General features: G+C 48.9%; 1 protein-coding gene across 6 annotated transcripts in view; it reads right to left on the bottom strand.

Annotated features, from left to right (window-relative positions):
• Positions 1-1,075: 1,075 nt before the first annotated feature.
• The window catches only part of CHD2 (chromodomain helicase DNA binding protein 2), a 70,775-nt gene continuing 60,997 nt past the window's right edge, over positions 1,076-10,853 (bottom strand). For 5 of the 6 annotated variants that reach the window (XM_082769528.1, XM_082769530.1, XM_082769527.1 and 2 more), the window contains 9 exons: positions 10,596-10,718; positions 9,601-9,729; positions 8,709-8,849; positions 8,063-8,197; positions 6,483-6,661; positions 5,989-6,088; positions 5,542-5,758; positions 4,926-5,175; positions 1,076-4,784 (listed from right to left, as the gene is read on the bottom strand). In XM_082769528.1, coding sequence (XP_082625654.1) covers positions 4,451-4,784; positions 4,926-5,175; positions 5,542-5,758; positions 5,989-6,088; positions 6,483-6,661; positions 8,063-8,197; positions 8,709-8,849; positions 9,601-9,729; positions 10,596-10,718 — 1,608 coding nt within the window. In that variant the 3' untranslated portion in view covers positions 1,076-4,450. Of the gene's footprint in view, positions 4,785-4,925; positions 5,176-5,541; positions 5,759-5,988; positions 6,089-6,482; positions 6,662-8,062; positions 8,198-8,708; positions 8,850-9,600; positions 9,730-10,595; positions 10,719-10,853 lie in introns of those variants that run through there. The other variant, XR_014318288.1, reaches the window with a different exon arrangement.

Genomic DNA, 10,853 nt, shown 5'->3' with positions numbered 1-10,853 from the left:
CTTGCACAGGCACTCGTGATTTAAGTGTTCACAGCACGGTGCTGATGTCCCCAGCATACAAGTGCCACATGCATGCCCCCCATGCCCATATCCTTACCTGCCCCATTGCTCTGGCTTGCCAGGCCCATGGCTTCTCCACCTTTCCCATGGGCACCCCTGCGTAAGAGATGAGTCAACGCTGAATTAAAAAGATCCCTGTCTCAGGTGCACTCATACCGCTGTGCTCCAGGCAGGGACACCAGGACCAGCACCCCACAGCCCCCACACCAGGGCCTCCCCCCCACCGAGCCCCCTGTCGCTGCCACAGCTGACAGCCCTCACTCTTTCCATTTGGAAACCCATTTTTCAGGGGCATATAACTCAGCTGTGAAATTTCACTCCCGGCGAAAACTTGGCTCGGTTCAGCAGCAGAGAGGCTGGAGAGGGCTGGACGTCGTGGCTACAGGTGTGAAAAGCAAAAGCCCTTTTTACAATGAGCTCTTATAACTCGGGAGAAATGGCTTCAATCCCTGCACTGTGCCTTGCCAGGGGCCAGGTTATGTGTGGGCTCAGAATGAACGGGTGAAGGGGGGAAAATCAAATCCAGCAGCCTGCGGGATGCCATTGCAACCCACCTGGGGAGAGGTGCATCCTGCCCAGGAGGTGTGGGGAGGGAGCAGAGAGCTCCACCAATACACTAGGAACAGGGAAAAGGGAATTCTCCCAAGAAAGGGTCAAAAAGAAGCTCACACATCCAAAGAGATCTAGAAGAGTTGGAGGCTGGATGCACACCGCTACCATCCGGGGTGGAAATCAGTGAGGAAATGCTCAGTTTTTCCTGATCAGGTGGAAATTCCCATCCGAAGCAGGTTCCAAGTCTGGATCAGCCCTCTATCACCGCAGACTGCAAAATTATGTAAAACAGCTGAGAAGAACATGCTTATTCCTGCACGGTGAAAATACCCATCCTGGCATGCCCAGGGCTTGCAGGAAAGGGCCCCACGATCCTGTGACAACCCCGGTTTTCGGCACCCACCCCACCATAGGCAGGGGCTGCAGGACAATCCCCAGACACACCACACTGGCACGGTTCTGAAAATCTCAGGAACACTTTTTAATATACAAGAATCAAAAGTACAGCAGTTTTACAATGTAGGAAAATTTAATACATACTATATAAACAACATATTTACATCAGAAATCACTAGGACAGTGGCATTTTTTTTCACAAATATAAATTAATATTAATTACTGTTTTTTTAGTCAACAGGTTTAAAAGTCCACATTTTTACAGTAAGAGTCCTTCTCTCCCCAGCGGGGAAGTGGAGGTCGGGAGGAAATGAGTGAAAGCAGAATAGTATTTGTGTGTGGATCACTTAAACTGTTCACGTAAGGGCTTCAGAGAGCTGTTAAGTACCCACCCTGCTTGGGCACTGCATCACCTGTCTGCAGCAGGTTTTGGTCTGCAGGATTTCCATCATCTGAATTCAAAAGGTTACACCATTTCCAAGGGGTCAGGCTGAAAAATTCTTTTAAACAAAGAAAGAAACAAAAAACCCACAGCATTTTGCTACTTTCTCCTGCAAAGAGGCTAGAGGGAACCCCGCAGCTGGCTCAGAAGGAAGAGCTGTACCAGGTGCTGACACAGACACTGCAGTAACATTTTTGGCTGTGGACCTGTCCCCTCCGATCCCATTCATACCCAAGTGACTATGTCAGGTTATGGTCCCTATTTTGATGGGACATAAAATGTGCACGCGTGCGTGTGCTTGGGGAGGACTTTCCCCCAAATCGAGTTCTCCAGCTTTATTAAAGTCCAACCCAGTGAAGAACCCCCCTGCCTTGTGAGCAAACCAATCTAGGTGACTGTTCAGTATCAGGCCAATGTGACAGTGGGGACCACTTTTGCTGGATATAGACAAAGTTTTCACTGTTGCACTGGTTTCAAGAAGGAAACCCCAAACCACCTCACCCCTGTAACACAGGACGAGCAGAACACCTCACGTATGGACACAGAAAACGCCTCCCATTGGGGTTTGGCTTTCCTGCACCAACCATAATACTGGTCTGGCCAGTATTGCCTCTTGCTACGACTTGTATGGCACAAACTTTCCATCACGATAGCACCACGTTGTGAACGAAAAGAGCAATTTCTCTTCGCCCCTCTGAGGTTTCTTCCATTTTCACATTAAACGCTAATACCTCTGAAAAGAAAGGACCTCTTTGTTGAATACCACAGCAAGCGCGCCTGCAATCACAGCTCGGTGAAACACGCGGCGTTAACACGCTATCTCAACACCTCCTTCCCCCCGCCAGCCCCACGGGCCCTGTGGAAGACTTGCCTTCACCACCTCCTGTGCAGATGAGCACAAGTGTAACACTTACTCGGGGCAGCACAGTGCTGCCCATGCTGGTTCTCCCTCTACAGAAGCAAAACTGCTTCTGGGGAGTTTGGTGAAGTCTGGCAAAAGAAGAATAAAATACAGGCTCTGGTGTCCCAGAGCCATGACTTGATGTCTCTATATCCACGCTGAGCTTGGCCCCAAGAGGCCTGGTGCTTGCCCAGCACAGGGTTGTGGCTCCTGCTAAAGCATCACGGTGGTGCTGGGCGCTGTTCCGAAGGCGCAGTGGGACACAGCAGTGGGCTCCGAGCAGGGTGTGCACGCCGTGACTTCAAGGGACCCAACTCCTTCGGCTCCGGGCAGAGGGGAGAGGCAGGGGATTAGTGTCAATTTGTGTGCGCCTTCCAAAGCTGGTTGGAGCGGGGAAGCCAGCCCTCAACACCCCTCAGTCTTTCAGGAAAAGGACATCACAGCTTATTAGGGTCATATACTGGCATCTTAACAGGATCCCCAGCTTCTGCCCCCCACCAAGAAGAGCAGTCAGGAACAGCCTGATCTTTAATACTGAGCTCCAGGAGATGACGCATCCCCAGACACTGTGCTCTGGGCAGCCCGGCTGTTGGAAGAGCTTTGTAGTCTGCAGGGACGCGACTCTACTACCCAAGACCTCGAACCTAAAAAGAAATCACCCACTCGACTTCTGGCCAGCAACCTGTGCATAACCACTCACACCACACCACCAGCCGGGCACTGTTCTGCATCAGATGCAGTGACTCGAACACTTGGAGGAATGTTTGCTCTGAAGCCCACCGAGCTGGGCTGCAAACCCCTCTTCTCCCTCTGCTACGCTGGGCTTCTAAGACGTGCTCCAGGGATTTTTAAGTACCTAGTGCTGAATTCCTCATTTTCTCCCTGCTCACTTAAGTGCTAAGCTCCCGGGTACGTTTCCGATTCAGACAGACAGCAGTAGCAGTGCTGTTACTTTCAGCAATTCAGAGCTACTGCTGAACGGTGGCAGGAAGACGACAGGTGACAATTCCCCGGACAGAGACCAGTCTCTGGATTCCCATTTAACTCTGCTCTACCACCCCTTACCTTTCAGCTGTAGTACAGGTTTGTGATCACTGTTTTGTGAAGCACAGAGAGAAATGCCCAGAAACCAGAGAACTTCAGTGGCAGGGAGAGTAGGAGTTTCAAGGTCCCCAGATGCCCAGAGCCATCTTTTCTCCTGGTACCTTGCAGCTCCCAGCTAGCATCTGTGTTAATGCCTGGACATCCAAGCCGCCCATGTCAGAAGAGAAGAAGAGTTTTGTTATGAATTCCTGAGCCCTGTCCACTGGCAAATACTGCTCTCACCCCATTCTCTTTCCTAGTCATTAGAAGTGAACTTAGCTTTTGCTAAGGAAGTCTGTCTTTCTTCACATATCCCAAAGACTCCCAGAGTCAAGACTTGACAGTTCCAGCCCTGGATCCCCCACCCCTCGTCTGCTGCAGGGGACGCAATGGCAGTCAGAGCAGTTTCTTGAAATGGTTAAAGACATGAGAAATGACAATGTGGCCAGAAAAGTGATGGATTGTCACCAGCAAGGCTCCTACTCCTTTGGAGTCACTCTGAAGTGACACTGAGCCCCTCTTTCAACCAAGCCCTGTGACAGCGACAGCTTGGCTGCTGAGGGACCCTCCTGGAATATGTCCTCCCAGTGGCCTGTGCTGGTTACACACAAAGCCCAGCCCAACCAGTTTATCCCCAATCCCAAAGCAGCATCTGTCATGTAACATCAAGTCAGCGCAGGCACACGGCCTTCCGCACAATCCTAAGCAGCAGCAATCCGCCTTCTTGGTTTTGGGGAAACACTGGGGTTGGGGAAAACTCCCTTGCGCCCATCAGACTGGGGGAAACAAAACCAAAGCAAAGAATGAGGCAGTAAGTCTGGTTCCAACGTTCAATGGGAGAAAGGGGGGAAAGGAAATGGGAATCCAGAACAGAACTGAGAGCGAGGGAGAGTCTTCCACCTGCTCCCCCAAAATCCTCCTTGACCCAGCAAAGATGATAGCAGCATGTTCCGAGCTTCTGGCTGTTGCATCAGACCAAGTATTTTCAAGACGAGAGCTTCCCCCCCTCGGTCACTTTATGTTTTCCGAATGTTCCAGTTATAATCTGGATTGTTTTTCTGTTCTAACGACCTATCCAGAGGTGACCTGTGATCGAGGGGCGACTTGGAGTCGTGAGGAGATTTCTGAGAGGGGGGCGAGCGAGGGTCCGACACCGTGGGGTGAGGTGGAGGGAGAGGCTGTTTGTAATCTCCCGATTTGTCTGTGTGGAAGGACCGGTAGTGGTCCGAAGGTCCTTGGCCATGGTATCCCATGGGTGGCCTGTGATCAGACATCCGTCGGAAATCCTGCTGGTGGTAATTCTGAGGCCTGAACTCATCGGATCGTCGGCGCTTGGAGTCGTGGTGGTGCCTGCCGAGAGAAAATGGACGGACATGAGGGAACAGATGGATTGGATGGACAGAGATCAGCTCCCCATGGAAAGCCTGTCCACCACCGCTGGGTGTATCGATGTGAACTCCTCCCACCCTCCCCGAGAGGAACAAGAATTACCTGTCATAATAATCTCGGTGGCCTCTGTGGTCTCGGTCACTGTTGTACTGTTCATAGGGCCTCTTGCGGGAGAGGTTATTTGGTCTGTAGTTCCCAGAGCTTCGGTGGGGGTCTCCACGAGATCGCCGGTCCCCGTAGTGGTGGTCCTTGTACCAGTGCTGCTCGTATTGGTGGTGCCGTTCCCCTCCCCACACCTGGTTGCTGTTGCCGCCGTAGTTGAACTTTCGATCTCTCTGCCAGTCTCCCCTGTCTGCAACGAGGAAAGCATTAATTAAGTGTCATTTATACTTTAGGTTAAGCCCATTATTTCTGTGTTGAATTCTCAGAGAAATTATAACTATTACCATTGGAACTTTCTCCTCCCTAAGATACATGGACCTCATTTTATTCTTTTAATTCCTTTACCATTATTCTGTCAAATCTTTCTCTGTCCAATTCTTAAACTTTTGACCTCTCCATCATCACATTTTCTAGTCTAGCAATATACAGTGAAAAAATGTGTTCCACCTCCCCACCTTCAAGCCTGACCAGCCACAAATCCTGGAATTACTTGTGTCCAGCAGCAAACAGCCCGTAGGTTAAGCGGGATGCTTTCTTCTGGTTCCCCAGGGCTCACCTGTGTTGCTGAAATGCCTCTTGTTGGGATGGCCGTAGTTGTCACGGGGGTGCCCATGCATCTGCTGTGGGGTGTGGGAGGGGGGCAGGTGGAGCTTCTGGGAATGGGGATTGTGAGGCACGTGGGACTGGGACATCACAGAATCGCGGCTGGAGCCTGAAGGCTCAGGGCGGAACGGCTTCTTCATGCTGGACATGTCCTCCTTCTTCTTCTGCTCCTGCAAGGGGAAGAGAGGGTTACCGCTCAGCTGCTCTTCCACCAGAAGACTCAGACTAGGTGAGCAGTGGCCCAATCTGTCAGGCTCTGGGTTGGTCTGGAGATTCCCCACGTTGTGGGCCCCCTCCTCATCCTGAGGGCTTTGTCAATCAGCTGTGCCCAAGCGTGGGCAAGTGCAACAAATTTTAAAGAGAGCAACCAAACGAGAGGGTAAGGCACTTGAGATCTCACCTCCTCTTCCTGCGATCTTTTCTTATGAGCCATCTTGTAGAGTTTGTGCAGTTTTCTGGCATCAAATTCTGTGAACTTTGACACAAATATCCATAGGTTCCTGGAAGGACATAAACTTTTCCTGTTAGTTGCTACATGAGCTGTTCAACTGCCATCTGCTTTCAAACCAACATTAAATCACTTCTACCCTCCCTGGAAAACAGTCTCATTCCAGCTCAGGACAGGGTGTTTCAGGAGAGTTGGAACCAAGCCCTTTGAAGAAAAATAAAGGATTTTGCACTGGTTTCTCTAAACTAACTCTTAAATGAAAGAGCACAACTTGCAGACAAAACCCTCACCTGAGCCTGGCCAAGGACCGAGTGAGCTACAAAACATGAGATTTCTCTTTTAAAAGCATGTTAAATAAGAGGTGTCATTCACATAAAACACAGCAGCCTCCAACTGTCATTTTTAGATATCACAGATCAGCCAGACAAAACAGAAGGATCCCTCACCTCCTCCATAGCTTGATAAGATCCTGGTCAGTGTAGGCTTTAAGGCACTCAGAGATGCGGTCCCCGATTTTTAGGAGGCAGTTGCGTGTGTGCTCCAGCTGTTCTTGAACCGTCAGTCCCTTATCAGGCTTATCTAGTTGCTTCAGAGCTTTTTTCACCGGTCTCATCCTTTCCTTGCACTTGTAAAAGCAACAGAAAGCAGAAAGTGATTCACTTGGCACAGTGCTCTGCACTGCTCCCTTGTTAATCAGACAGAGCTGAAAGAAGTTTAATAGCATGAGATATTAGCTTTATCTGGCCATTAGGCAAGGAGGAATCAGCTATGAAAACAGCAATTTGTTAGACATGCTGCAGAAAATAATCAGGAAAAGATGAGTCTCTCCATCTCCGCTGTCCCCCAGCCTTTTGGAGGCAAAGGATTTGGTTTGCAAACAGTAAACGCATACAGGCTGCTCTTGCACTGAGTCTAGGGCAGGCAGGGAAGCAAAACCAAGCATCAATATGCTGAACGAACAGCCCCAGCTGAATGAGTGCTCTCAGGAGCCTCCCTGCCCACCCCTGTGTGTGTTCACTTCCATCTATTGCTTTTACTGGGAGATGTAAGATGAAAGCACCTCCTTTTTCTGCTGCGTGCATCAGCACTTTGCACAGACAGTAAATCAGACAGGTTTCTACTGCCTGACTGGACCTTCTGTGCACCGTGGAGGGAAAATAAAATAAAACAAACAAATAAAGATAACACAGGACCTACAGGGGATACACACATTTGAAATTACAGAACTGTTTTTTTAAATATGATATTTCAGCATTACCCTATGCAATCACGCGAAGGAGCATCTGCCATGACAACTTTCACTAAAAGGCTATTTTTACAACAAGCCTTGCAGGCACGTTTGCTGCGAGAGCGTTTACACAGCTAGGGAAATGCTCACAGCTCAGACAACTCCGCACCAACTACACCATACAAGGTCACCCTCAAAACCCTCCTGTATTTTGCTGCATAGAAGCTCCAGTGGCTCCTTGGCTCCTATGGCAGAGAGACTGCCACATAAGGCTGCAAGATCATCTGTAACCTGGGGCTGTCAAACGAGTAGTGGCAACTTGTCAGCTGAAGAAGAGAGCCCTTCTGCATGCTTTGTTGACGTGGTGCCCTCCTCTGCCCTGGCTGGCATCCCCTGGCAGAGACAGGGGACAAATGTGTGCGCAAACAGCAAGCTGAATGTTGAAGAGAGCTATCTGAACCCTTTAGCCATGCAATTGCGTGGTGAGAATTGGGAGTTGAAGAGCTTTGAAATTTCTTCCAGCTGATGTGCTATGTACAGCAGCCAGCTGGTGGACAACTGGTCCAGCTGGTGGGCAGGTGGACAGCTCCAGGTCAGGGTTGTTCTGCCATGCTGTGCAACCAGCAAGACGAAATTGCTGTCGGACACTACAAAGAGGTTCTCTCCCTGCCAAAGGATCAGTGCTGTGCACACACCTTGACACCTAAAACACATCCTTGGATAAAGCACAAACAAACCCTGGCTGCTTTAGTGGGGGTCTCTGCCACTGCCATCCCATCTCCCAAGGAAAATACTCACTATGCTGAATGTTTCTTGGTCCAGATCGTCATCCTCATCTTCTCCAATGGGGATTGGTTCACTCCCCGCTGTAATGTGGACAGGACCTTGTGATCTCTTCCCTTTACTTCCAGATTTGGCTTCACCACCTTTAGGCTTTACAAGGAGAAATTACACACATCACATGATGAGCCAGACTGACAGATCCCCAGTGATCCAACTAACAACCTCCACACTATTGATACTGGCAGTTATTAAACCCTGGGCACCGCTCCTACAACTTTCCTCCCAAGATCTCAAACTGTTTTGCTGTAATGCCTCTGTTTAGCTTTATGTCATCCCTGAGGGAGCAGAGGGAAGTCAGAGCCAACGTTTTGGACATGGTTATACTCATGGAGAGAAAAAACAGCACTGAAGACTTGGAAGAGAGGTTAAGCTAAAGAATACAAGCCCCTTGCAGAGGACAGAGCTCAGAGAAGTCTCATGTCTATGAAAACCTGCAACTTCATGAAATTCAGGAGGGCTGGAAAAGGAATAAGGTCTCGCCCCACAGTGCTTCGTTGACATCTCTTCACACAGGCCCTTTAACGAATCATAGGACTTACAGCTTGCCCTTCTGCTCAGAGACTTTCCTATCTCTTTAACTGCTCCTGAAAATACTTCTTACCTTCTCTTTCTTGTCTTTTGTCTTCTTCTTCTCTTTATCACTTTCCTTTTCTTTCTTAGTGCTTGTCTGTTTTTCTTTGTTCTCTTTGTTCTCTTTCTTCTTCTGTTTCTTTTTCACTGGGCTCTTTTCCAAGCCATCCTCCTAGAAAATCAGTCACACCACAGTCAAAGCTGGAGTCCCTCAGCTCACATACATGCTCTTCCCCAAAACATGCATCCTTGAAAAGCAATCGTTTGTTGAGGCTCATCCAAATTTGCCCTCACACCTCTTTAACCAGACAGCAAGACTGGCACTGCAGTCCACCCAACTGAACAAAAGGGCATAAAACTTATACAAGCCCCAGTCTGTAACTAACTGGCAAACTGCAGATAAGCACCGCTTTCCTCTGCCAGTTGTGCTGGAGAACGCTCAGTCCATAAGGTAGATACTGATCAGAACACGAACAAAAAGCTTCAGACTACAAGCCAAACCACTCAGTGACAGGCGGCTTTCTAAGCAACAGCATGACCTTGGTAGACTCCAGCTTCACCACTGGCTGATGTACTGAAAAGGAGAGGGAAACAATTCTTCTTTCTCTCCTTTATAAGGGCAACGGGCTTTGTCCTGAGACAACCCTTCCTCCAAGTCAGTGTGTGGATGTGTGTGGCCATTCTAGCATCCTCCCAAAACATTTATGGCACTAACCTAGAAGAGTGGGTGGGAAAGGTCCTTCCTTCACCCCCACAGGTGTATATATGTTTTTGTAAGTTTGCCAGTCTCCAGTGGGAACGCATTCTGTAGCTCCCCTTAACTCCACAGGGCATTCGCCAGCAGGGTGCTTCTCAAGTTGAGCCTCTGTAGTAGCAATATAGCTCAAGGAAACCTGGAAAAGGTGCTATCCACCTTGACTCACCTTGACTTCACCCTCTTCTGACTGGTTGTCTGAGTGCCGAGGAGAGGAGAGTTCGTTCCCATGCTCATCCTTGACTTTGGGAGCCTTGTTCTCTTTCTTTACTCGTGGTTTCCTCTTCTTTAGCTTGCCCTGGAGAAAAGACAGGACAAGTCAGAGCAAGCAAATCACTACAGCTGCTTGCTCGAGGCATCCCCCTTCTGAACATCTCGCAACCAGCTGCAGGTCCTGCAGGGTGCCAGGAAACCTGAAGAGCTGCAGGAAAGCCTGCTGGGCCCCATATGAAATTAGGTAATCAAATTGCAGCCAGCTAGAGGGATTGCCTGTGAGATTTGAGAGGTCAAGGGGGCATCTCAAGCATCTACAGACTGGTGCACACAGAACAATGACAATGAGGTGACAGGGCCAAAGCTCCCTGACTCCCCCTGTCACCACATATGTCATGGATATTTAACAGAGCACATCATGGCGCAACTCCCAGGTGGGAGAAAAGGAAGACCAAATATATTTTAAGACAATTTATTCCAAGTTAATTTATGTCCTGTCTGAATAGCTTGAAGCACTTCTGGCTGGGAATTGAGGGAGTTTTCACCACCCAGTCTTGTCTATTCCATCTTTTTTTTTTTTTTAAAAAAAAAAACTTTCCTAAATTGCAAGCAGCATCCACTTCTCAGAAACTGCTTAAAGAAAAGGGCACAATGTCCCCTGCTTTCCCTCAGTGGTTCGCACACTCAGCTTGCACAGCCTTTTTGTAAGTGACCAAGTTGAAAATTTAACATGGGATTAGAGTCATACTGAAGACCTTCAGCAAGTGTAATAATTAATAACTTGTCCCCCATCGATTATCATTTCAGTATCACAGTGCAATCAGACAACAGACAAGCCCACAATCTCTCATGTAGAAGACACTCAGTGACCTGGCATCACAGCCTGTCTCGCCTCCCACCACCAACCAACCACTCGTCCTGAAAACCCCAGAATCAACAGCCTCATCTCACCTCTTCCCCATCTTTCATGTTTTCTTTCTTGTCCAGATCCTTCTTCAGCAGTTTCAGTAGATAATCAACTCGGGTCTGGAGCTGTTTTCCCTGAGGTTTCTTATCTGTCTCAACAGGTAGGATCTTTGATAAAGAAGAAAAAAAAATACACCCACATGCACCTATCAAACCTTGGTAAAAGAGATACACTATCAGCAGTCCCTCCAGATCCAGCAAATGCTTGGAGATGCTGCACCTCCAGGAAGGTTCTAGCATTTC

This window comes from Aythya marila (genome assembly GCF_965140915.1).
Source record: "Aythya marila genome assembly, chromosome: 11".
NCBI lineage: Eukaryota > Metazoa > Chordata > Aves > Anseriformes > Anatidae > Aythya > Aythya marila.
The sequence above is the reverse complement of the archived record's forward strand: the minus strand, read 5'-3'. Positions and strand labels throughout refer to the sequence as shown.